This window comes from Neopsephotus bourkii, unplaced genomic scaffold (assembly GCF_033783945.1).
Source record: "Neopsephotus bourkii isolate Nb327-2 ecotype Australia unplaced genomic scaffold, CSIRO-AGI_Nbou_v1 NB_234, whole genome shotgun sequence".
Taxonomy (NCBI): Eukaryota; Metazoa; Chordata; class Aves; order Psittaciformes; family Psittacidae; genus Neopsephotus; species Neopsephotus bourkii.
Genome location: NW_026900744.1, coordinates 16295378 through 16322090, shown reverse-complemented (window position 1 = coordinate 16322090; position 26713 = coordinate 16295378). Strand labels below are relative to the sequence as shown.

The window sequence follows — 26713 nt, the reverse complement described above, 5'->3', positions numbered from 1 at the left end:
GTTTTTAGGGCTTGGCACTGGGCCAGGCAACAGGAGGGAGCTACATGCCCCCACCTTGCTCCCAGCAGATCCTGTGAATCAAAAGGCAGGAGGGGGCTGAGTTTTGGATGCTTTCCTGGTCATCAGCCTGCCCTTTCTCTGCCCACCCCTTCCCACTCACTCAGGTCCTCAGATGCCAACTCCCACAGAAGGGTTTGCAAACCCTAGGCATGGCTGTAGGATTTAGGATGCTCGTAAGGGTCCAGCCAGATCCTGGTGATAAGGTACTGCTGATCCTTGTGGTCTCGTGAAGTATCGCTGAGCTCTGATGTCTCCTTAGGGAGTTTCCACCCTGCCTGTATTGAAGCTCAGACCCAGGCACCATCAGTTCAGTTGTGAATGCTCAGCCTGGTGCTCCACAGCTCCTGAGCACTGCTTGGTCTCACCCTGCCACCTGCAGCATGCTTGGCAAGAGACCCTTGGTTCCCAGGGCATGACCACCTTGCCAGTGCTGGGCACGGAGTGGGCTGATCCACCTCAGATCCCCAGGACCTGCTAGGGAAGCTCTGTCCTCCCTGAGCTGTGCAGATGATTTCTCCCACAGGGATGCTTTAGAACCAGAGCTGCTGACAGCCTGTGACCTGCCCTCCTCCCTTCCTCCAAAGCCCCATCTCCTGCTTCTTCATGGTGGAATAGAGAAGGCTGGCAACAAGAACATGGCATGCAGAAACATGCTGACCATGGCCACCACCATGCCATGCCAGGGAGGACTTCCCTGACGCTGTCAGGGACCATGCCAAACCGTTTCCAAGATGAAGCCCTGTCTGGTCAGACCCTGGCTGTCCACCTTCATACTTGTGTCCATCCTCTGGACCCTCAGCACAAGCTGCGTCTCTCTTCTAAGAATGTTCGCAGTCCCAGCAAAGGTTAATGTCCCATGAACTTGGGAAGGTGATAAGGCTCATCAAGAAAGGCTCAGCGAGGAACATCCTGGGGGCTCTCAGTTCTCTTGTCACCCCTCTCACTTCCAAAGAGCACCAATGGGGCTTCACCCTCCTGGCTGGGAGCAGCAGGAGGCAAAACCTGGGCTCTGTGTATGCATGTTCCTGTGGGCAAAGCGGTGGTGGTGGCTGATGAGCAGGTGAAATGAAGGGTGGGCAGCGGTGGGCTGGGGACATCATCTACCTCTTCTTTGCTCCTTAACTCCCCTCCACTCCCTTTGAATACATGATCCTGGCAACCATCATTGCCAACTGCATCGTGCTAGCCCTCGAGCAGCACCTCCCCGAGGATGACAAGACACCCATGTCACGGAGATTAGTAAGTACCCGTGTCCTTTCTCTCCAGCCTACATTGGGGGATATGGAGGGTGAGAGGGGTCATCAACCAAGGGGAGCCAACCTGTTCTCCTAGCCAATTTTTTCTGATTTCAGGGTGGGACAGTGGGAGGTTTCCTCTGGGATCAGATCCTCCAGTGTTCCTGGGGCTGCTGTCACATACTCCTCTATGGAAAGGGTTCAAGAAGGTTTAAGCCCCTAAAAAAGTGGGATAGGGAAGGGGGACTGGGAAACTTGGGTGAGTCATAGTCACCCTGTTTTTATTTCCAAGGTTGATGCTGGCTGAGGAAGGGTTGTGAAAGCTCCCAAAAGAGGATGGGGCTGGGGAAGATGGGATGGGACGTGAGTGGGGTAAATATGAAATGGCTGGTGCTGTGTTTGCCCCATCTCCAGCTCTCACTATGTCACTCTGTTTCCCTCTGGCAGGAGAAGACGGAGCCCTACTTCATCGGTATTTTCTGCTTCGAGGCTGGGATTAAGATTGTGGCCCTGGGGTTCGTTTTCCACAAGGGCTCATACCTGCGCAATGGCTGGAATGTCATGGACTTCATCGTAGTCCTCAGCGGGTGAGTCAGGACTGTGGGGCCTGTGGTGGGGATGGGTGGCTGGGCATGGGCGCTCGTCCTAGTAGGGACACAAACTCCAGAATGTGGTCCAAGGCCTTGGTTTGCTGTTGTTTCTTCATCCCAAAGAGGGAGGGGAGGATGGATCCCTGTGCTGGGTGCTCCTGTGTTGGCTTTGCTGCGGGCAGCTGGTGGAGAGACATGATTCCCCATCAGATGAGGAGGAGGGTTGGCTCTGAGGGTATCATGTCTAGCTTCCTCAGTTGGTGGCCTGGCATCTGTCACTTTTCTGGGGGTGGGGCAGGGTGAGGACAAGGTAGGAGCATGGCTTGATAAGCAACTGGATGTAATCTGGGAGAGGTTTTGGTCAAACCTTACGTGGTGAGGGCAAAAATATCTTCTCTTCTGGTCTTCCCAAGCACTTTCCAGCCTTGGCCTGGTGCTGGAGGTTTAGGAATGAGGTCTGGGTGGGGCCATGTTCCCAGGTGATGCTCATTCAGTGTCCCAGTATGCAGCAGTGACGCTGGGGGTGGTAGCACACAGAGCTTCACGGGTGCTGGTTGTGTCACTGGTGGTGTCATTGCCAGGGACATGGCCCAGATTTGAGTCCTGCTTGCAGTGTGATGAGCTGTGCTGGTGACACAGAACCAACTAGAGGCATTTGGGCTTCAGTTAGACAACAGTGGTATTTGCCTTGAGCAGAAGTCCCCCAGGGTGACTCCTCTGGGCCACTCACTCTGTGGAGGGAGTAGGTGAGTGCCTGCAGCCACCTAGGGGCCCTGGGAAGGGGTGCCTGGATTGCAGCTGTTTCTTTTTGCATGCCAATGATCACCTTCAGAGAAGCTAGTTTGCTGCATACAGAGGGAGCCTGTAGACATCCAAGCACCTCATGAGCTTTGGGAGGTACAAAGAAGCTGTGGGGATGTCTGGGAAACTGAGGCATAGGACCCAGGCAAGATACCTGGGGTCTCCCAAGTTGTTTGCTGCACAGTCCTGTCCCTTGGCTTCTAGGGTGGTGGCACCATGTGAGACAAGACGCCTGTTTGGGTATTTGGGGGAGGAAGGGGGATGCTGAGCCTGGTGTTGCTGAGGATGTAGTGATGGGTGCTGCTTGTCCATAGTGGAAAGATTCAGGTTGGGACTGTGCCTGAAAGTAGGCTTGAGGAGAACATGACCGGGAACGCTTTGACTCCCTTGGCCCAGTGCGGATCTGGATGGGCTTGCTGGGAGGTGGGACCATATCTGCTTATGAAGGCAGGATGTCTTGGTGTGCTGGTGGTGGGGTGGTGCTTCTCAGTGGGTAGCAAACTGGCTGGTGCAACCAGCTGGTGCAACCATCACACAAGATGTAGCTGGCTCTTCTGCATCTGCAGAGTGACTGTCAGGGGACGGCTTCTGAAGGCAAGGCAGGTTTGTGGGGCAAGCAACCAGACACAGCTCCTGGGCTGAGCAAAAGTGGTCACATCTCTAGGAACAGCATGGGGCACATGCCACCTCTGGTTAGCAACAAGAGAGTATGTTCTGGCCTCACTGTGCAGCTGTGATGCTGCTGAGTGTAAGGAAAGTGGTTGGGTGACTGGGAAATGCCCATTGGCTGTCTCCTGGCCCGCGCATCCTTTAGAACCTGGGCCAAGGGGAAGCACTGGGCTGTGAGGGCGGGTTTGCCACAGACCTCTCCCTGCCCTCCCCACAGCTCTGGGTGAGCTGACTGTAACCGAGCTGATGCTGAGTCAGCATTCAGCAATTACTCACTCATGAAAGCCTTGCCAGCTCCTTTCAGTGCCGCGCCCAGCTGGGCCCTGTGCCAGGGAATCAATTGTCCATGAAGGACTGTTAGCACTGTGCCAGCCGTCCTGCCAGGAGGTGCCTGGGTCCCCCGATACTGCCAGTTACAGGGGGCAGCCCTCTGGGGTCTGCTTCACTACTATCCCTTCACATCCTAATGTTTTGCCAGCAGGATGAAACACTCTCCAAGAAATGCCCAGTTACCTGCTGGCTTTGCACCAGAAGTGCCGGTGCCTGCTGGCATGAGCTCACTGGCCTTTTGGGACAGATTCTGTTGTATGATGGGCGAAGTAGGCAATCCACAAATATTCACCATAGACCAGTTTTGGGGAGGGTTGGGTCACTGGGGGATCAGCTGGCTGAGGTCATAGGCTCTTCTGGGCTGTTCAGCTCTTGCTTTTGCTGTGTGGTGCTGATAGAGCTGCTGCTCTTCAGTGCTGTGGTTGTGACTCCCTTGCAAGAAACTCGTCTGTTTGATCTGCTGAATTATTGGCAAATTTCTTCAGCAAATAATCCTTGGCTGGCAAATGACTTGCAAACAGCTTGTGGGAGAGGGTTTGCATTTGGCGGTTCATGCTGTGTCGGTTGCGTAAGGCGGGCGGTGAAGTCTGCACGGGGGATGTGTGCGGGCGACCAGTGGGTTCAGGATCATCTTTGTGGACTAAAACTTTACGTTTGATAAATGTGGGAATGTCTGTACAGGGACCGTCGAGCTAGGGAGAATTATGTGGTTAGGATCTTGTCGTGACTTAACAAGAGGCCGTGGCTGTGGCAGAGGGGATGTTGTGAGCATCTGTAGTGTAAGGTAGTGCTTGCCTTGGGATGTGCTGACCTGTTAGGGATGCTGATGCATCCCGTGATGATGGACCAGAGGATATCTGTGTGAGCAGGATCCCACTCCAGGATCCATCCCTAATGGACCCAGAGAGACCCAGCGTCATGCTTACTGGGCCTTGTCCCTCCAAGTGTGACAGGGGGATTTTTCCTTTCTGCACTTACTTTTTATGACATGTTTGGTGTGAGAGGTGTTTAATGCAGGTGGCATCATGGTCCCAGATACTGTGTTGGGGTTTCCCCTAGCAGGAGAATATCCTGGGCATGTATATTAGCCACATGAGGGGCTACTGCTGTGAGCAGGTTCTCACGACCCTGTACAGGAATAGATGGCACTGACTTGGGTTCAACTGGTGTTTGCTTCTTGTGTCAATAAATCCAGATTTTTGCATCTTTAACGGAAATCAACGCCCACCTAAAACTCCGTGATGCTAAAGCTTCCACTGGGGAACTAATAGTCACATTTGTAAACCTGCTCTGTTTATAACCTGTGGTTTCCAAATCATCATTGCTGCCTGAAAAAACAGCCTGTTCTTCCTCAGCTAAAAATTTTTATCCAAAAGCATGCAGAAAATAACTTCACTCTTTTTGAGGTAGAGCCAGGGAGGGGAATGTCTGTTTCCTCTGGTTCTTGGGGATGCTCGCCTTGCCCATGCATGAACCAGAGCTGTCCAGGTGCTGAAGCTGTACTCATGAAGCTGTACTCATACATGCAGCATGTCCTGGACCAAAAAGTGGAAAACTGCTCTGAAACGGAAAGGGCAGTGGGTGCTTGGAGACCTCCTAACTGGTGGTCCTAAGAGGGTTGAAGGAGCTTCAGCCATCAGCAACTAAAGCATCAATCAGCTCCCTGCTCCCCAGGTGCCACTAGTGTAATGAACAGAGAACGAGGACCCTGCAGCAGCCTGCCTTGTCCCACACCATATTTGAAGGTGCTTGTGGAAAAAGAAGGGTTAAAAGTTGCCTCTGCAAGTATCCAGGTGGGTGTGTGCTTCACACACTCCAATGCCTGAGCATCATAGCACTGAGTTCGCTTTTTTTTATAGCAGTTGCAGCAGTAATACAATAATACATTATGTGAGAGGTGAAGGGGTGGGGGAACACTTCTCACAATGGGGAATAACCAAAACGTGAATCAAAAGGCCCTTGTGAAGTTGTGCTGCTCTGAAGTCAGGGAAGCAGCGCTGTAAAACCAGGATAAATACACCAGGGTCATTAAAAGGAAGAGCTGGCATCAGGGTTTTTTGGAGGGTTTAATAATAGCTGCTACACCTGGATGCCTTTTGTGAAGCCCTTGGGCACTGTGGTTTTCATTAAGGGATTTTGTGGGGTGGAGCGTGGCCAAGGGAAGGCAGGAATGAGTGATCACAGGTGGTGCCTGCTGTGCCCTTAGCAAAGGCAGAGCTGACTGGATGGGTACCAGCCTGTGCCAGCAGAGGAAAGCCTGGCTCTCCAAGTCTGGACAGCTGTCCCAAAAACCTACAAATGCAAGTGGCAGTCATGAGCCCAGCCTCTGTCTGGCCTCCTCAGTGAAATCCTGTGCATGCTCGTGCCCTCATTTTCTGCTGTGGCTGGGGTGAAGCAGAAGAGAGCGGTTCCTAGATGGCTGCTTCCCTCCATGCTGCAGAGCTGCAACGTGAGCATGGGGACGAGGAGGGCAGGCTGGTTTGTTGTGGTGCTGTCTGGATTTTGAGAATGCTGTCCTGGAAAGTGCCTTGTTGCCCTTTTTGCAGTTCCCCTGAGCTCCCCCATGGCAGAGGCAAAGACAATTTACCCTGTGGCAGTTAGTGCACCTCGTGCAACCCAAGTTCTGTGTGTCTTAGGTGGTGGTCTTTTTATCTTGATGGTTCAGAGATGGAGCAGGGGATGCAGTAGATGAATATTCCTTGTGGTTTGGGGTGCTGCCCCCCAGCAGTATGCCTGTCACCCCATGCATGTGCAAGAGCACACACATATGTACACGTGCACACCTGAGGTTGGAAGAAGCTCTTCTCCCAGTGCTGACACCTATTTTCCTAATCGAGGGAGTACAGCGCACTTCCAGGCAAGGAAGCCTGGGGGAGTGGATATGAGGCTTGGAGAGCAAGCGTTAAATCAGAGCACAAGTGGAACATCCTGACATGATTATTCTGCTGGAGCCTGTACCATTACAAGGAGTGTTGTCCAACAGGATAAGACAGTGAAGAGACAACCCCAGCTCTAAAAGTGGAGCAATGTTTTGATCCCATCCAACAACTTTTTTCTTCTTCCATCCTTTTCCTTTCATAAATGGTGCTGGTTTCCAACCTGATGTCTGCCCCATCTCCCACCGCCTTCCCAGCCCTTTCCTTCCAGGACAATTAGTAAAGTGTTTGGTCTTTCGTTAGGATGAATAATTAATTCCCCAGCTCTGTAAATGATTCATGTGCCATATGCCACGGTGACGGGATGTGCCTGACATTGGCACCTTGTACAAAGTGCTGTTTCCCCAGCCCAGTGAGGGGACGGGGTGGGTGACGAAGGGAAAAGCTTTACCATGCTGAGAGTGGGTGGAGGGGATCACACGGGGAGACCCCTGGGCACGCAGATCCATGGCTCTGTCTTCGGGGAGACAGGCATCCCGCCTTGCCCTTGCACAGGATCCAGCTTGATGCTGCTCATGTGCTTGGCCCTGTCATTCCCAGTTCCTCTTCCCCAGAGGCTGGTGTCCTGCAGCCGTTCATTGTGCTCTGGAGTCAGTCAGTCTCTTCCACAGGCTGCTGGTCCCTGCGGGCATTGCCTCCCCTCCCAGGCACCCCTTTGCGCCATGCAGTCCCTAGGGGCTCCTTCTGCAGCCCAGCATCCTTCCTACAGAGCTCCCAGGATGGGGTGAAGCCCTCAGAAGCCCAGGGGGCACAGCATTGGGCTGAACTACAAAGTCCCTGTGCACCACTACTTTGCGCTGCCATAGATCTTGCTCCAGGAGAGGAGCTGTGGGGTAAAAGTCTGGCTTGAGGGAGGAGGAAAGGGGTTATTTTCCACCACATCCTTATGGGAGGAGGTGTCACCCAGGCTTGTGTGGGTATACTTGGGGTCTCAGACTTCTCCTTTGGCATGAGTTCAGACAGGTTGTGCTGTAGTACATGGTTGCCAGCACTATGTTTCTCTTGCAGGACCAGCTCTCTCCAGCCTCCTGGCAATGACTTTAGGTTTCCACCAGGTCATGTATATGCAAATGCAGTTTCACCATCATCTCTCTCTGCCAAATCCTTTATCCACTGAGAGGTGTCATGGGGGCTGGAGGCAGGAGGCAGGTGCAGGATTTGGCCAGCTCACAGGGTGCAGAGAGGATGCTCCTTCATGCACCAAACCCTGAGGGCTTCTCCAGGAAGAGATAGCCTTGAGAGGTCATTTCATACCCCAGATCAAAGGCTAGTGAAGGCAGCTTTTGTCCCTCATCCTCATCACACCTTGCAGGGTGTCATTGATGCTCAGTTCAGGGCTCTTGAAGCTTCTGGGAAAGACAGGATCAGCGGCTTTGCAGCAGTGCAATCCACTTGTGTCATGGCCCCAAAACCTAGAAAGAGTAAGAAAAGATGATGGAGGCTTTGAGGTTGCTCTGAACTCTGCTGGGGGCAGGACTTAGACCTGGTGTCTCTGTCCCTTGGCATCCCCAAAGCAGGACCACTGCATTCTGCTTGGGTGGATGTCCCAATCCCACTGGCCCTGCCTTGGGCAGGGTTTGGACCCAAGAGCCTAGAGTACACCCTACTGCTCGTAATGCTGTCTGCACAGAGGAAGGGATTGATTCACCAGCAGAAAAGGGCAAGAATGGGGTAAATTCATCAGGTAACTTACTTTCCATCAGCCGTTTGACCAGTGTATTAATTATGAAGTAGTCTCCCTCGTAAAGTCAGGTGGCAGTGCAAGCCTTCGGGGGCCTTTCCACTTAATTATAAATATTAATTTGCACGTCAGCCAGCCAGCCAGCACCCTCCCTGCCCTAGATTTTGAGCTGAGATTAGTCTGTCTGAGCTGATCTCTCCCTCCCTCCACCCAGCACACCCTGGAGCTGCCCTTTGCTGGGACAGTTTGTCTGCATGTGACTCTGCAGCAGTCCCTGATGGCAGCGGTCAAGGGATACAATCAAAGGTTGATCTGATTATCTGGGGGTTCAGCTTTTGCTTGTTGTCCCTGGTGTGAAGTCCTCTGCAGCATGCCCTGAGCTTTGTGTGTTGCCCCCAAGGGCTGAGGCTTCAGGGTTGCTGGTGCTGCTCCTGATGGGAAGACTGGGACTGGAGTGGGTGCAATGTGCAGCCCCTGGCATGGGCAGTGGAGGCACAGTGGGTGCTGTAGTGTGTGATAGTGCCCAAATTTGGTGCTTGCTCTGTGCTAGTAAAAGAGCTTTGTGTAGGCAGGGTCTTTGAACATAGCTCATGGTTTACTCTGCTGAGTCCCATAGAGCAGAGAGTAATTTTAAATGTGATTTATCCCATTTTCTTTTTCTCCCCTGGGAAGAGAAATCCATAGGTGCAGGTCTTCAGCTGGAAGAGAGGGTGTGTGCTTTGCTCAGCTGCTGCAAGCTGGAGCAGTGCCTGAGGGCTGAGCAATGCAGCCAGCCCAAAGCCTGCAAGTGCGTTTGGTCCAGTGAGAGCTTGCTCCAGAACCCGCAAATAAATAAAACAATCATCCTGGTTGCAAACACAATGCATTGCATTCCCCCCCCCTTCCTTGTATGTTTTTGTCTGCCAGTGGTTGCTCACTATTCAATTATACTTTTGGGGATTTGCATATATTTCCCATCCTGCCTCCTCTCTCATTTGCATTCTTCCAATAGCTCCTCTTTTCTCCACCTGAAGTGTCTCTTCCCCCTTTCCTCTGAAAAGTAAAACTAACCCCTTTGCCTGGGTGACCTATAAAAACGCCTTCACTTTTTTTCCCTTCTTTTTTCTCTAGTACATATGATGAAAAGCATGAGATCATTGGGATTTTTATAGCCCAATCTGGCAGCTTTTTTCAAATAACTTGGATGGTGAGATGTAATTTTAGTTTGGGTCCTTGCCTAAAAATAAAGAATAATTATTAGCACATCAGACATAGATATTGTAAATGATCGAAAAGGGTTTAAATTGTTCTACAGATACCGGAGCTGCTGCCCTGTGTCAGCACAAGGGTCTGTCACAGCCCGAGTCTCACCTCTGTGCTGTGCATCCAGAGGAGCTGCAAGAAGCCTTAAGATATGTCAATAAGTAAATCAGAAATGGGTCGTGCAGGGTGATATGGGTGGCGCGCTGAAAAGAAAACCACCCCAAACAGCCCCCAGCATGTTTATAGTGTTAATAAGCTGTTAACGGGTGAGATGCTGAAGTCCAGAGCAGGAGGGTGTGGTTTGAGTGTTGTATTTACTGTTAGCTGGTCAGTCCTTGAGATGCCCTGTGGTTCTGGGATGGATGGGTTTGCCCCAGCAATGTGTGCTCCTAGTGCATCCGCCCTCACCAGGAGCTGCAAAAGGATGCGCAAGCACCTGTTTCATAGTGGTGGGTCATTGGTCAGTAGACATGTCTGCAGTGCAGCCACCTCACTGGTGATCTGTCCAAACCTGCTTCTGAAAGAGCTCATGGTGTCCCTGGTCCCCCAGCAAGGACAATGAGCATGTCACCTTGCCACAGAGGAGTCCCATTCTTAGCAGCTAATTTAGAGCGCTGGGAAGTAGTGCCCTGAAATCGCCTGAACCTTGCCTGGAGGCTCAGCGGGACAGCTCCTGAGCCCTTCAAACAAATCTGGGTTAGCGGAGGACTTTGCAGCCAGGGCACTCTGCTCCCCACTGCGGTGCTGGACCAGTAGTGCCTCAGGTGGTGGTCCTGCCCTGGGGAGGAGATGTGTCATGGGGCTGGAAGCTGTGAGGGCTCCACCTCTGTCACTCTGCCTGGCTGTGTAGGACTATAGCTCATGTTGCTCTGTGGTGGTAGGAGAGAGCTGTCAATCCTGCTGGGCTGCTAGGAGCCTTCTAGCTGGGCTTGTATCAGCAAGCCCTTGGAAGAAGGGTTGGAGCCTGCATCCAGCCCGGGAGTATTTCTGGCCTGGAGATGCTCAGTCCTGGCTGGAGTCAGGGCAGGGGCTGCAGACGCCTTTTCCCACCCCTTTGGGAGGCTGTTTGGAGCCCAGGTGTTGGAAGATGTAGAGCAAAAGCTGAAGGAGGGTCTTGGGGTCTCCAGCACGGTGTTGGCTGCTGCGTGTCCTTTACGCTGGTATTTTGAGGAGCGCTGGCAGGTTATGTGAAAGACATAAAAGCACTTGTGCTCTCTCCCACATGCTGTGGAGTGGCAGTGCTTTATCATACTTATTGATTTTGATCTTACAACCAATTTAACAACGCAACTCTCCCCAGCCTTTGGGAGCTCCTGACTTAATTAAGTCCCTTTTCTGCTCTCCCATCAACTCTGTGGGTAGTGGGGGCTGGTCACGGGCTGGGACATGGGGGAAAGGGAAAGTGCTATTAAGGGTAAAAGATCCTGCATATATCAGGATAAGCAGCCTGGTATATGGGGACTTGTGGATGGTGCTGGAGTGATGCCAACTGCTGCTGGTGCTGGGCTTTGCAGCTGACCCCTTGTGCTCAGGCAGAGAGGAAGAGGAGGCTAGGAAAAGGAGTTGAAGCAACCTGGTTTGCCGATGTGAGAGCATTTCTACTGTCAGGGTATCCTAGGAAACCCAGCCACCTTTTTGGAGGGGCAGGTACCTGCCATACCTCAGGGAGAGGGGGAGAGAAAGCGCTAATTGCTCAGTGCGGCAGAGAGCTGCTCTGGCCTGTAATTAGATGAATTAGTGGAACAACGACCCAATTTCCCTCAGTTTTAAGATTACTGCAAACAACCCTGAGGTTGCTGCCTCCTCCTGTCCTGCTCTCCTCCCTATCCCCTTCTCTCTCATCCCCTGCTCCTCTACTGCAGTCCTCACTACTCCTCCTTGGCCAGCACCTGGGGACTGAGCCCAGATGGGAGAGGAGGCCATGAGCTCTAGCACTGCTGTCTGTGCTCCTGCAGCTCTGCCCAAGCTTCAGCGTTTCCATCCCTCCAGCAAGTTCAGGGGCTCTGAGTATTTCCACTGCTGGACATGGTGTGCACCAGCTTGCTACTGCCCCAGTTTGTTTCCCAGAGATGGCCTTGAAAAAACTCTTATATGTTAAAAGAAAACCTCTGGAGTCCTTCCTGCGCCTGCTGATTGCCTTCCAAGGTCATCAAACTTTCATTACTATAGATTTTTGAATGCGTGTGAGGTTTTCGTCTTCTCAGCAATCCCAGAGGTGGAATTCCAAGGAAGCTCCATGTGTGGAAAATGCCAGAGCAGCTGATGGATAAAGGTGCTGCTAGGGGAGCAGGGGTGACCATCAAGGGAGCAAACCCCATCTCTGGTGTACCACCTGCCTGGAACAGAGGTTAAACCCATGCAGCTGTGATGAGCTCACCATTGGCAGTGTTGAGACCCCAGAGTGTGATTTCATGGCATGGGTTATGGCCAGCACTGTGGTTTAGGGCTGTCCCCAGCCATCCTGGTATGTAGGCGGCATTGAAAGGAAGCTGCCAGGGCTGGGTGGCTTTGGCTGACCATAGTGTCCCATGAGCTTTGGTGCCAGCATCAGACGGGGCTCACTGGCCATGTGGGCTTTGGGAGACAATGAATCTTTGTACTTGCCGAGGAATATGGTCTTCCTTGTGGCTTCCCCCAGCCTAGTGTAAGAACGTGGCTCTTGGCACCACCAGGGTGGCCAAGACCTTTGCCTGGGCTAACTCTTGCTCTCTCCCTGTCTGCCTGCAGCATCCTCGCCACCGCTGGGACACACTTCAACACCCATGTGGACCTGCGGACGCTGCGGGCCGTGCGCGTGCTCAGACCTCTGAAGCTCGTCTCGGGCATTCCCAGTAAGTTGGATGCTCCTGGGGTATCCGCATCCATTCCTGATGTCCTTCAGCATGAGAGGGGTCATTGTGCCACCTCAGAGATGTAGGGTGAAATGAGGGAACAGCAGAACAAACCTCCCCATGTAGTGGGAACTCTAAGGGTGGCAGTATTTGGTGTCCCCGGGTGGCATTTCCCCCTGCCCAGCCTACTCTGTGCTGGCACAAGGCTGAGCTCAGCAGCTCTCTGGGGCCTTCCAGCATCTCCGCTTCCCTGGCCAGAAGGCGGTGGGTGGATCCTTTCAGGACTGAGGTTTATTCAGGGGAGATTTCAGTTTTCTGCAAGATTTCATATGCTGGCACAGGGATAAATAAAGAAACTAGGATGCTGCTAGCACCGGTCCTCCCGTGCCTCCTGCCTTGGGCACTGGTGAGGCGGTGTGCTGGATCCATGCCATGGGGCAATGAGGGAGGAGGAGCTGCAAGGGGTGCATCCCACCAAGTCCGGAGCCGGGACCAGGTCCAGAAACCAGCCATCCTGGAGCCTTGCTCTGCAGCCTGGCCCTTCCTGCTCCCCCTTGGGATGGTGCTTTCCTCCATGGTCCTCAATCCTCCAGGCTGTGCTGGCCTCTTTGCATCTATCAGATGACTGTCCATCCTTTCTGCTTACTGTTATTTTGCCAGAGGTGGTGTGGACGTGTCCCAGGCAGGGGTTTGCATGACCATGCTGAACTGTGCCCTTTCTTTCTCCTTCCAGGCCTGCAGATTGTTCTGAAATCCATCATGAAGGCCATGGTGCCTCTCCTCCAGATTGGCTTGCTGCTCTTTTTTGCTATCCTCATGTTTGCCATCATTGGTCTGGAATTCTACAGTGGGAAGCTGCACCGAGCCTGCTACACAAACAATTCAGGTGGGGAAAAGGGCTCTGCACTTGCTTTACATCCCATGGGTGGCAAACACCTGGGACAACACAAGTTGCTATCGTGGGAACAGTTTGCGTGCAGCCAGGGCTAGTCTCAGCAGGGTGCCCTGCTCTGCCCCAATCCCATCTGTGTTCAGGCTTTCCTCCTCACCTGTCCCCTGCTTCTCTCTTACTTCTGCCTCCTTTGGCTCTCTTCTGTGTGCTTGCAGGTGAACTAGAGGAGTTGGACCCCCCCCATCCATGCGGGGTGCAGGGTTGCCCCCCAGGCTATGAATGCCGGGAGTGGATAGGACCTAATGACGGGATCACGCAGTTTGACAACATCCTCTTTGCTGTGTTGACCGTCTTCCAGTGCATCACCATGGAAGGGTGGACCACAGTCCTGTACAATGTGAGTAGTGCTGCTCTGGTGTCTCAATGGGCAGTTGGGTATGGGGATAGGGAGCTGGAGATGGTATTCTGTGTGCTGGAAACTTGTAAGATCCTGAGTTCCCTTTGTGATGGGGATGGTGTTGGTCCTTCCCATTTGGATTGGAGATGAGGGATAGAGAGGTGTGTGTTACATGTCTCTGGGCAAAGGGAGCAATAAGGGTTTGGCCTCCATCTCTGGACTGGTTATACAACCCATTGCAAGAGTGAAACCTTGTGGACATGGGCTGCAGCAAGCCTCCTGCTTGAGGGGTGTACCTGGGAAGGTATCCTTCCTTCCCCCCTCCTCTTCTTGGGGTTGTGATTACTGGGCACTGCAGACCAGGCGGTGGATGTGCCTGCATTCCTGGTTGCGTGGGAAAGCACTGGAGCTGGGATTGGACACCCTCCCTGAGGCAGAGGCAGCGTTTCGGTGGCTGACAGGGAACTGAGATCTTTGCTATTCATGCTGCGAACATCTGTCAGTGCTGAAGGGGATGACTGGGCTGGGTTCCTGTGGTTTGCAGCTACTTGAAGTTGCCAATGCCCAATCCATTGGGGTGCCCAGGGAGCAACTTTTGGGGCAAAGCTGGAAGCAGGAAAAAAGCTACAAGTGATTACAATGTGCAATATCATTGTGGGTGGCTGGCCATATACAAATGTTTTAGTTTATGGGCTAGAAACAGCCATGCCAGTTCTGTTCCCAGCCTAATTTCAGCACCAGTTTTGGTGTCATTGCGCCAGGACTGTTTTTATACCATGGTTCCCATAATGCCCAGAGATTTGCAGAGTGGCATTGCTCTGCAGGAGGCAAATTGGATGTCTTGTGGTGGGGAAACATGGTTTGATAGTTAACTTTGTCATCAGCAGAAAGGCTGGCTTTTCATTCCAGGTGAAGGCACTGCACTGCCAGTGTTGGGGTCCCCCTCTTGCTCTGTCTATTGCAGCATCCTTCTGGGGGTACAGGATGGTGTGTGCAGGCAGATAGATAGTGAAACTTGGGCTGGAGTAGAAAAGGAAGAATTCATGGCAAGAGTTTGACCTTACTATGAGTATTTGGTTTTTCTCTTCCTAAAGGAAATGGTGGTGTTAGGATCTTGCTGCTTCTGGAGGGGAATTAGGCAGGATTGAACCATCTGGCTGTTCAGGAGGATAAAAAGACCATTTCTTGGCTGCTTCTGGTGTATCAATGGGATTAGAGATTTAACTACAGCACCTATTGCCCAGGCATAACTGATTATAGCGTGAAAGGGGATTTCTACTGCCTGGCATTTCGTTCCCCTGCTTTTAACATGCTGGGCAGCTGCTGCCCGCTCACACCACCCTATGGCAACGTCTGCGTGCCCAGCACTGCCTGTGGCTGGTGCCACCAACCTGCCCTGAACCTTGTTTCTTGTGTTAATGACTGTCTGCCAAAGCCAGGGGCTGCTTTCACCTGTGCTCTCCATGTCCCCTCCTCCTCATCCTTTGGTGCCTAAAGCAATTGGCAGCAGCACTCCCTGTGCTAGAGCTCCAGCTGAGGTGTGTGAGGAGCCTGGGAGCTACATGGGCAGGCAATTTATGGTCTGATTGACTTTGAGGGTTTGTACTGGCAGCTCCTGAGAAGGTCTGGTGACCTTCCGTTTGGGATGTCCTTACTGGGAAACCTGAAGCCGATCTATTCGGTGTCTGGTATCTGCTGATCCAACATCTGGATCTTATTGGAGGGTAGGAACAGGAGACGCTGCTGGGAGCACTGAAAACCATGCTCTGAGGGACCTACCTTGCAGGATCCCTGTTTACCCCCACAGCTGCTAAATCAGGGGCTCTCTAGGACATCTGGGGGGCTCACAGCCCTGGGATAACCTTCCCAGCATCGGTTGCACTGCCAGGCAAACATGCTCCGTCATGGCCAGGACCATAAAGTGCCTCCTTTTCCTGCTGCTCTGCAAAGGACCAGCTATTACTTACCTGTAATGGAAAGGATTAAGGACCTTCCTTGGCTTTTAATTGCATAAGGACTGGGGCCTTGGTATAATAAAATGCTGCTGATTCACTTTGGGAGGCAGTGAGGGACAGACACTGTTCTCAGCACTGTTGGGTTGTGCCTCCTGCCCTCCATGGGGACACAAGCTGTCTTTCCTCTGGGTTGCAAAGGCTATGGGTGGCCAGTCCTTTCACTGCTTGGAGCCAGCAAAATGGGCTTTTACCTTTCTTTTTTTAATAGAGCAATGAGGGATATGCACAGTGGATACGGTGCCTGTGGGATGCAGGGATGGAAAGCCACTGGGATGTTCTGCCATCACCTTCATTGCTCAGAGCATCAAACCAGAGCAGGCTCCCACTGCTAGCCAGTATGGACCTTGCCCAGCACATGCCCCAGGTTTGGGGAATCAGTGTGGGACTCTGCTTTCCCACTGGACAGAAGTGATAGAAGGCTGCATCCTTGCAGGTTAACACCACACAGGAGAGTGAGATAGCAGGAAAACCACTTTAGCAGGCTCTCAGACAAATTGCCTACTATAGTATTCCCCCGTGTTACTGTATCGTGATTTTAAGATCCATTTTTCCACTATTTACCAGGTATAGAAGCATGGCTTCTGGAATTTGTAGGTATCATCACAAAAAGCTAATTGGACCCGTGTTCCTTTCCATGTGTGTTATTTCATGAACGTGCTTGCCTTCAGTCTTGTTTTCATCAGCCTTGCCTGCTGTATTGCTAGGTAGAAATCACACTGTGGGTAAAAAAAGAGAAAAAGCCTCAAATTGTGGGGTTTTATGGCTCTTCCATCTCCCATCCCTGGAGGCCTGAAGGAACTAATTTCTTTTGGAGGGAAGGTTCAGATTTGTGGTTCCGCTGGCTGTCTCTGTTGTCCAAAACAGCATTAAGGGGTATTTTGCTCTTCTTATACTGGAGCAGATGCCCCTTCCCTGGGCTGGCTTGAGACCAAACCTGATTTCTGTAGGGACCAGAGGGAAATACAATGCTGGCACAGAGGCTCATTGTCCTACTTCTTCACCTCTGCAAGCATGCTAGTGTGAGGCAGGGTCTGGGTGGCAGTTCTGTCATTAAATGGTGATGCTGGGATCTGGAGGGGGTGGAGGGCTGGCAGGGCTGGTGGGGGGCTGTTAGTGTGTGCTGAGGGGCTGTTAGTGTGTGCTGAGGGGCTGGCTGGACACAGCACAAGCACTCGGTGGTGCTGGTGGCTTCAGGTGCTCAGCTTGGGTCCCCTGGTCCCAGAGAACAAACAGGAGAGGAGTTTGAAATTATTATTTCTTCAGAAACACTGACTCAAGGGGCTGTATTTATTCACTGAGATTGTTTATTTGCTTTTCCATTTGGAAGCACTCAGCCGCTATGGTTGCAGGTAGTGAGGAAGCGATTAGCTTGCTGGAGCTGCCATTCTTCAGTTCCCCCCACGCTACTGGGAGCTGAGATGGGAAGAAAAGCACTGGTGGCAGGCATGTGCTGGGGCTGTGGGCTGGCCCGGTGGCCTCTGCAGGGAGAGGGGTCAGCCCTGCCTCTCCCGGCTGGGTCCCTTGCTGGAGCACTGCTCTGTGCTCTCTGGAGCTGGACACCAGCCGCACAGCACAGGTACTGCAACCCTCAGTGTGAGGTTAGTGAGGAGCACCACCACAAGTCCATGGCAATAGGTGCTGTTATAGGTGCAGGCGCAATGCCAGCGCAGACAGATGCCTGCAGGGGACCTAGGGCTGCCTTCTTGTCCTGTCGGTGCTGCCTGTGGGGTCTGAGGCTGCTTGCGAGACACAAGCAGTTGCAGCTCTGAGCAATTGCAAAGGAACATGGGTACAAGCATGGGCACATGTCTGGCCATGGTCCTGAGCACCCTTGGCTCACACCAGGAGAGGCTCCAAACGCTTCACAGGACCAGCATAGCCAATGCAGAGAATCGGAGCCTGCTGATGGGGAAAGCCTGTTTCCCTGCATGGATCTTGCCATTAAGTTGAATTCCTGTTGATCCTAATGTTGTGGCTCCAGTAAATTCTGAGAGTTGGAGCAGCCTGCAGACAGGCAGAAGTGCCTGCTTGGCAATGATAACCAAACTGCAGCTGGGCCACACAAATTGCTGGCTTGACTTTGGACAGGACAGTGGCTATTAGCAGCGATGGGTAAACATTTGCCTCCTAAGCACACACATTAAAGCAGCACTGGAAGAGCATCCGTGCTGCTAATTACAAATGCATGGCAAGGCCTAATGGGAGCTAGCTGACCACAGATGCCTGCTATTCCTGTGTGATGTACTCTAGGTTACCCTGCTCTTGCAGGGGTTGGGCTAGATGATCTCTTGAGGTCCCTTCCAACCCTTGGGATTCTATGATTCTGTGATAAACCCAAAAGGCCTCTTGTGGCACAAGGGGTTGGGACTGTAGGGAAGCAGGAGGGCAAAAAGGTACAGGGAGCCTTAGGAAATGCCAGTGTCGAGTGTTGGGAGCCTTCTGGGAGCTTTTGCAGCAAGAGGAGAGCGTTTGCTGCAAAAATACCTTCTAAAATACCTTCCAAAATACGTTCTAAACCGCAGTGGTTGTGGGCAGATCTGTGTGCTGTAGCCTCAGGGGAGGTGGTGTGTGCAGGTCCTGTAGCCCTGTGCAAAGCTTAGCAGCCGCCTGCAAGCAGCCAGGCAGTTGCAAATGTGCTGGTTAGGTGCGAAGCACAAGCTGTGCATGCAGAGCCCGGCAGCAGAGGCTCTGCAAGAGCCGCTATAGAATGTGAGCTGCTGCAAGGAGCAGTGTTTGCAGCAAGCATGACTCAACCACCACGTGTGGCCAGGAGGATGCACGGGGAGGACATCCTGCAGGAGTGCTGGTGCCTGGTGCCACCATACTGTGGGGGATCCCCTCTAAATATGGGGTGGAAAAGGACCAAGAGGAATCTCATGCAGAGGTTGAGGTTTCAGGAGCTGGGTGTTCAGAAGTTGGCTTGGACGGGGTTTGACTATGGAGTACCAAACCTGAGATCTGCTGGAGCTTGGTTTTCAGGTGTGGTGAAACGTCCACCCTTTTTGAAATGGGGACTGTTCAGGTAGCCTTGATTTGGGGTGCTGGGAAAGGGAGATGTGTTGAATCACTGGGTGTGCTGGAGCACGAGGATCAGAGATGGGTGTAAGGCTTGGCTGTCCTGCTCCCTGACAGCTCCCCAGTTGCAGCAGTCATGTGGCCTTGGGGAGGCTCAGGGGAGGAATCTGTTGCAAAGCAGTTAATTTTCACAGTGTGTGTATGTAGAAAATTGCTCATTGTTCATTGGCATAAATTCCCAGGGTGTCATGGTTGTCCCTTGGGATGCTCAGCACTCAGCTGCTCTTCCTGAAGCACCTACATGTGAACAGTGTGCGCAGGGCTTGAGCATTGTGCATATCTGGGTGGGTTTCGCCTCTTGCCTTTTCAGAGCAAGGGCAGTGCCTGGCAGTGCCTGAGGCAGCCAGGAACCAGAGGGATTAATGACTTGGCCAGAGAGGAATTGCTCCTTTTGAGGTTTTCTCAGACCTGAGATGAGCTGGGAAACCTCCATGAGCCTCAGTGCTTCCAGATGCTGCTGCAGTTCCTCTGGACATTGGTTCCTGCCCCCTGGGGTCCCTAGTCCCAGGGCAAGAGCTGCAGCAGTGCCAGCCATGTGCTGAGGGTTGGAGAGACCCCAGGAAAGGCTGGCAGTTCATTGATCCCCCCAGAACAGAGCCTGCCATGACACCACGGTGATGGGCAGAACACTGGAGGAGCTCAGTGAGGCAGTGGTCTCACAGCTGGTGGCTAAGCCTGCTGTGCTGCTCCTTTGGGAGGGTGAAGCTGTGAGTGTGATGGGTAATGATGGCTCCTAGCAAGCAGCAGCACTGGCTAGAGGTGATATCTGGGGAGAGGAGGAGGGAGAGAGGCTGGAGAGCAGAGGAGAGGGGAGAGATGATGAAAGAGGGAAACCACTTGGCTTTTTAGCCTTCAATGCCCTGAGACGATGCCAGGCTCTCAAGCTGGAATGCTTGCAAAGGGGAAAGGAGTCCCTTCTTGTGTGTTTTAAATTAAAACGCAACACACACAAAATATCCTGTTGGGGAGGTATGAAAATTTAATCAACACCCAGTGCTCTTAGCAGCTCGGTAGAAAGCACAGATCTTAATGCCTCTGCAGCTATTCCTGGTGGCTCCTGGCCATGCAGGCAAAGCAGGCTGTGTTCTGTGCCTGGGGGGGGGGACAGGGGCATCCAAAAAGTCCCCAGCACTCCTGTCACCACAGGACAGAGCCCCTTCCTGCTTCCTTCTCTGAAACGTTAAACACTGAGTGTTTTAGACGTGACTAAGTTAGCAAGGACTTCAGAGAGAAGACTTCAAATTCCAGCCTGAAGGTTTAAAACGTTCCCAACTTTACAAAATGAGATGGTTTCCCCCAAATGGCTCATGTTGGTGCCCAAGCTGGCAACCTGTGTGCTGCCAGCCATGGGTACTGGAGCCCATCCCTGACAGGCACGAGTGCAGCAGCCAGTCTGCTTTACCCTCGTCTCCCTTTGGAAGGAATGGCTCTTTCTCTGCACTCAGCAAAGCCAGACCCTCCCCAGCTTGCCAAATGTTTCAGCCTTTTTTTCCCCCCCTTTTCCCTGTGTGTGTGTGTGTGTGTGTGTGTGTGTGTGCTGAAATGACACAGCAAGAAACAAACTGTGTCTGCTGGATCCCCAGCTTTGCAGGCATGTTCTATCAAAAGCTCCCTGCCCACCCCCTCCTTGCTCCTAGACCATCTGCTGGCAGGAGTTGGGGAACCAAGGGGTGGTCGGAGGCATTGATGCTTTGGCCCTGATGCTCCAGCGCTGCCCAGCAACTCCAGGCTTAAGGAGGGGAGGTGGGAAGGGGGTCTTGGTGCTGCCTGGTCTCACATTGCTCATCTTCTTTAAGCCCAGGACCTGTAAATTCATTAGCAAGTTTGGTACTGGAAACTGCCGGTGAGAATTTGCAGAGCTGTGTCCTTGCCTCTATTGGTGCACGTGCTGCTGTGCATCAGGGCTGGATTGTGGGGGGATTGGGGTCAGTTGGGGTCCTTGAGCGAGGTTGTGCATGGATCTCATGCCCTGAGCATCACAGCTGGAGCTGGGAACATCCCTTCATCAAAGGAAGCATCACGGGGCCCAAGCTGCTTCTCTGGGCTTGCAGCATACTCAAAGCAAGTATGGATCCAGCCTGGCAATCACCAACCCCCACTGAAAAACAGCCACAAGGCTGATCCCATGAAAACCATGCCCTGCTGCAGCACGCAAAATCTGGGTCCAGGTGGGCATGGACTGAGCCCGATACTGAGGGTCTTGCACTAGGAGCACCAGTGCTGCCTTAGCCAAGCACTGGGTCTAGTGAAGGCTGAGGAGCTTTGCAAATACTCCATCAGAGGAAGTTTATCCTACCTGTGGGGCAGTTAGTGGGTGCCCACATCTGTGGCTGGAAGGCTGAGGAGGAATCAGGGGTGGGAGAGAATGTGGGAGTTCTGGAGCAGAGGTGGAGGCAGCTGAGAGGCACAGTGAGGGATGACTTGGGGGGGAAGAGGAGGAGGAGGCACGCATGGGAACTGGGTTGTGAATCAGTACTGGGGCAATTTCTCAGTGGATAAGAGGAAATCTGAACAAACATTGTTCTCTGCCTATTTCAGATGCTTTGAAAAGACTTGATTTTAGTAACTTCTAGCAATGTATTTATTGCATTCCATTTAGAAAGCAGAAAAATGCGTTATTTTGGTATTTTTTTTCCTGTTTCCTCATCCCTTTCCCTCCCCCCACATACACAGGCACAAGCATGCCTATGGGGTTTGTTGAGCCTCGTGCACCCCGGTGCCTGTCCCCGGCACCCCCGAGCACCACAGGTTAGCGAAAGGCACTGCTGCAGGCACAGGAGGTGCCCACCCTGCATGGAGACTCCAATACATGGCCATGTCAGGATGTGTCCTGCAGTAGGCCAGCCCTGGCCCTGCAAAGGAAATGTACCAATTTCCTCATTAACCTGGTTCGGGAAAGCAAAGCATTTTCATTGAGATGTTGTCCAGTGCTGGGGTTGCTGATGGATACCAGGCAGGGCTTGCGGGGAGTGAAGCATGGTCCTGCATGCAGGAGATTAAATTACTGCTATTAAAGGAAAGAAACAGATCTGTTACTGTGCTGGGGAGAGCAGCAGCAGGTGTCAGGGTCTTGAGGGAACTGGTTAGGCCAGGGAATCTGCTGTAAGGTATTTTTTTAATTATCTTTTTTCCCTTTTTGCTGGGCTATGAAGATCTTGTGGCTGCTCCTGCTGGCCTGCCTGTGTTTCTCAGCTGGATGCAGCTGTGGTTTGCAGGGAGGAGCTTGTCAGGGGCTGCAGAGATGATGCTTGGGGGGATGCCATTACATGTGGCAGGGGCACAGAGAGTGTCACCACCAGGCAAAGAGCTGCCGAGCCAAGGTTTTCACATACAAATCGTGGAAGTTGTGGATATTTTGTGTCTGCTGTCCAAGCAGGACTGCTCTGTCCCCACACCAGGTAGTGAGCCCTTGGGAAGTGCTGGGGAAGGCAGGTACAGTGCCCAGGGCAAAACCTTCTGGGATAGCAGCTTTCACCTTCATCCTCACACCCCTTTGCTATGATTGCAGCCTGGGGGAGCAGACAGACCTCACCTGCCCAGCCATGAGGGTTGGGACAGTTTGGTTACCCCATCCCTGCCCATTAAAGCCTGCCTGCAATGCAAGCAAAGCCACAGTCCCTGTGGGAGCTGTCCATGGGAGTAGGAGATTCCTGGCAGAGGACAGTGATGAGAGCAGGATGGGGCCACCCGTGCTGCTGGAGGTCCTGTGGATTCTGCACTGGAAACATGTTGCAGCCAGTTGGTTGCAGTAATGAATGTGTATTACCCCGATCTAATTATGTGCTGTTTAGTGTGTGCCCTTGCTGTTAGCCAAACTGGACGTGGAGGTCTCCAGGACACATCTCCTGCTGGGAAGGGCAGAAAGCTCCCCTCCTCTCCAGGGAAAGCCTGAAGCGGGAGCCCAGGCCTGTTACTAGGCACTGGAGAATCAACAAGGGTGGATCTCTGTGTGAATGCAGTCCAGTAGCTCCCTGGGACCTGCTGCTCCCTAAATGACTTGAATGCCCACAGCCTCAGTCCCCTGTCCCACTTCCTGAGCTGATGGACAGTGAATGACCATTAGAGGCACCCTGCACAGGCAGAACATGCTCTCCGTTTATTTTTAGCTAGGAGAGACTGAATTTGTGCTGGTTTTGGTTCCTCCCCCCCCCCCCCTTCCCCTATAGCAAAGAAATCCTAAAGTTTCCCATGCAAACGCAGCCCGAGGGAGGGTACGTGTGGGCTGCGAGCTTGTGCTTTGCATTTGACTTGGGTATATATTTAGATTTCTTTAGATTTCTGGCCCCCTGAGTGAGACCTGCTTCTGCAGCTCCCCGTGCCTTTTCCCGCCCTTTGGAAAAAGAAAATCCCAACAAAAAAATCCACAAGAGCTGCCAAAAGAATAACCCTGTGCTGGGGTTGAGAAATGGGAGCTGGTGGGAGCTCCTTCACCAGGTGGGGACCCACTGTGCCAGCTCTGTTACCCCATAAGGGTCCAGCTCCTACATCTTGGTGGTGTCATTTATATAGGCTTGGGAGCTTTTTTGGCTGCAGGATGCATTGCGTCCAAGACATCACTGTGGTGGTTCAGCTCCAACTGGGAGTCTCCACCACAGCTTTGACATGAGAAGCACCCTTGGGTGTGTGGCCCCTTGGAGGGGCTGTAGCTTTTCAGTCTTCACCAGCAAGCTCACATTAGTTGTTTGTGTCTTGGGTTTGCCTGGAAACAGTAGCAAATGTGTTTCTTGGTCGTTTGGGTGGTGGGGGTTTAGGCTGGTGGGGTGCATAAGGTGGTTGTCTTAAAGGGAAGGGAAGAAGCAACAAAGCTAGGTGTCAAGTAGCTCCTCTGTTTCCCAAAGTGCTTGGATGAGTGGTGGGACCTGGTCTGCTGCACTGGGAGCCTAGGGCAAGAGTCAGGAATTTCTTCATTAAAGGAGTTACGGTGTCTGTGTAATTTGGGGATTAAACTCCTGGTCTACCCCGGCTTCTGCATATGATGACCTCCTGGTACCTTCAGCAAAGGGGAAAGAAACGTCTGGGAAGACACAGTGGACTGAGGTGATGAACCATGGCCTACAAGGGATATTAACAAAAAGTGATGCTCCAAAGGGATGGGGTAAAGGGCTGTTCAGTCAAGACAACTGCATCTTGGTGCCAGAGAAGCTATGGGAGCCACCAAAAGTTATGTTGACACAGACCTCATGAAGGGTGCTCAAAGGGACAATGAGCAGTTCCCTACCACTGCAGATGGAAGCAAGGCATAGTGAAGCAGTGGCTGGGGAGATTTGGGCATGGCTTTTGGTCAACACAAAGGCAGAGGCAACAAAAGGCCGTATGGTGGGAAAGGACACCGCCACGAATGGAGCCAATGGGGAAGCCAAGTGCTGAGACCCCATTAGCCTGGTGCTTGGGATGGCTTCCCCCTCCCCATGTTCAGAGGGAGCTGGCACATGAAATGGCAGGTCTGGTAACAAGTATTTTTAACAACTCCATCAAGTTGGGGGAGGCACCATCTGACTGGAGAATACTGAATGTGATGCCTATATTTAAAAGTGGGGGGAGGAGGGGAAAAACTAAGGCAGGCAGGAATAGGACTGTAAGCCTGACCTCGATTACATGCCTTTTTGGAACAGATTTGGAAAGCAAAAAAGGAATATGAATCATGGGTTTGCCAAAGGTAGGTCACTCCGGGCTAACCTGGCATCAGAGTCCTGGGAACATGTAAAGCTGGTCTTTGTAGTAAAACTTCTGCTCTGGGAAGGTGTTAATGAAGAGGAGCTCTGTGAGGCTGGCAGGGAAGTGAGCAGCATTGGGATGGTGCTGTGTGGTGATGAGGGGATGTGGTGACCGGTGGGGCTCCTCGGGGATGAGTCATCGGCTTTCCATGCTGGCTTCCTGGCACTTCAGGGACGGACGGAGGCTGCCACCCTGGGCTGGAGGAGATTGAGAGCTGGAGGAAGAGATGTGGGATGCAGTGTGAAATGGAAAGCCATGTGTTTGTTGTGGAACACATATCTCTTCAGAGCCTAGGTCTCTCTGATGGGAAGTAGCAGTGTGGAGGAGGAAGGGATGAGCGAGTGACCACAGTAGCAGTGCTGGAAGGAGAAAGGAGGTTTGCAAGCAAGGTGGCAAAGTCTCATTAGCATCATGCAGCGATGGAGTGGGACCCATCAGAATTGCTCCGTTGGCTCTCCTATGTCAAGGGAAATTGAACTGAGCCTGGACTGTAGTAGGAAAGGGGCTACTAGTTAAAATAGTGAGGAAGAGCCAATCACGCAAGAGAGAACAGGAGGAACCTTGCTTTGGCTAACAAAGTAGAGGCTGGGAATAGCCATGATTGCTGTCTATAAATACATTAGAATGGGAAATGGGAAGGAGAACTGCTATTTCAGCCAAAGGCCAATGCTGGCAAAAGAATGAATGGTATATAAAATAACCACAAATAAATTTAGGCTGAAAATTGGAGCAGCCATCAGAGCATTTGTTTGAGGAGCCTTCCAGTGGGAATAGTGAGTTTTTTAAGGTAGAGTTGACAAAATCTGGGGGAGATTGCATGACGCATGAGAGGGAGCATGGTGTGTGTCAGAGCATTGGGGTTCAGAAGACACATGGCCAGGCATGGTGGTTCCTTTGGTTTCCTGGGCAGATGTGCTTCACCTTTGGTAGTGGAGAGATGGGAATACATCCACTTATTTGTGTATGTACGCACATGTGCGTGCTCTTCTGTGTTCTGATGCCCTGCTGCACTGGTGCTTTGTGGTCATGCTCTCTGCCACAGGCTAGAGAAGCAGTGAAAGATGCAGAGCCTGTGAAACGCCAAGCCCCTCGCATTTCCCAAACAAGCCCTCTTGTCCCGCCCTGGCTGCGACCTCTGCAGCCTGGGAGCTGCAAAGGCACTGGAGCAACTTTTCCAGCTCCATGGGGAATAAAGGTTTTGGCAGTCAGAGCAGCTGAGGAGATACCAGATGATGGTCTGGAGCCACCGCAAACTGGCTGGGCTCACTAGCTCCTGGTTTTGTAGGGAGTGTTGGGATGTGCACTGGGAAATTTTGTCTTGGTGGAAAGCTGGCACCAGGCAGGGGTACTTGTGTGGCTGCTCAAAGCAGTACTGTTCCTGGGGCTGCTGGCGTTGTCATGGGTGGCTGGGACCATCCCTAAGCTCACTGTTTCCAGTCGTATATGGGGGTCTATGTGGAGTACTCAGCTCCCCATCCCCTCCCCTGCCTCAGCAGTGCTCCTCCTGGTATCACTGACTGATAACCCTGGGGGAATTGCCCTCTGGTCCATCACGTTGTCCCTGTCTCTCCCTCCACCTCCTGCTGAGCACTGCTGGAGAGGAGGCCAAAGGAGGAGTGGCTGTGGAGCAGCCCTGGGGAAGATGTCTTCTCCACCTCTAGGAACGGAGTTCATCTGTCTTGCATCCCCTGTACCAAGGACCTGGGGAAAAGCCTGTGTTTTTTTTGGCAGGAGCCAGTTTCAAAAGCAAGCAATCCTGACATGGGTGACAGGTACACAATGGCGTCTTGGCAGGGAGCTGAAGCCAGCCAAGGCTTATGGATTCATAATCCTTGAAGACTATTCCCACAGCAAATGGTGCTGTTACACAGAGCATGGTGGCCTGGGTGTCTTTGGAGGGCAATGATGAGTGTTTCCCATGCATCATTCCCACCTCCCTGTGCTCACTGCTCCTGTGGCCCTGAGAAAAGGGGCTGGTAGAGAATTGTGGCTCTTGAAAGCGCAGGACTTTGAGAAGATGGTTTCCCTGGTGCTGGAGGAGGAGGGTGGTGAGTCTTTCCAGATGCCTTCCCCAACCTCAAAGCCCTAATTGCTGCTGTGTGCCGGGTACTCCTTGGCACTGGGGCCTCTGCCCACAGCATCCCTCTGCCAGTGCTGTGGTCAGTGCCTGCAGAAGGATGTGCTGGCGTCACCCTTCCTGTGTCGGGCTTAGTGTCAGGGTGGTGGGGATACCTCACTGAGGCT

General features: G+C 52.5%; 1 protein-coding gene across 7 annotated transcripts in view; it reads left to right on the top strand.

The window, feature by feature from the left end:
• CACNA1E (calcium voltage-gated channel subunit alpha1 E) overlaps window positions 1-26713 on the top strand; it is a 139368-nt gene that overhangs the window by 48375 nt on the left and 64280 nt on the right. For 4 of the 7 annotated variants that reach the window (XM_061345582.1, XM_061345578.1, XM_061345576.1 and 1 more), the window contains exons 1-5: window positions 1175-1299; window positions 1743-1882; window positions 12272-12375; window positions 13109-13261; window positions 13483-13664. In XM_061345582.1, coding sequence (XP_061201566.1) covers window positions 1207-1299; window positions 1743-1882; window positions 12272-12375; window positions 13109-13261; window positions 13483-13664 — 672 coding nt within the window. In that variant the 5' untranslated portion in view covers window positions 1175-1206. Of the gene's footprint in view, window positions 1-1173; window positions 1300-1742; window positions 1883-12271; window positions 12376-13108; window positions 13262-13482; window positions 13665-26713 lie in introns of those variants that run through there. The other 3 variants (XM_061345577.1, XM_061345575.1, XM_061345581.1) reach the window with 2 other exon arrangements.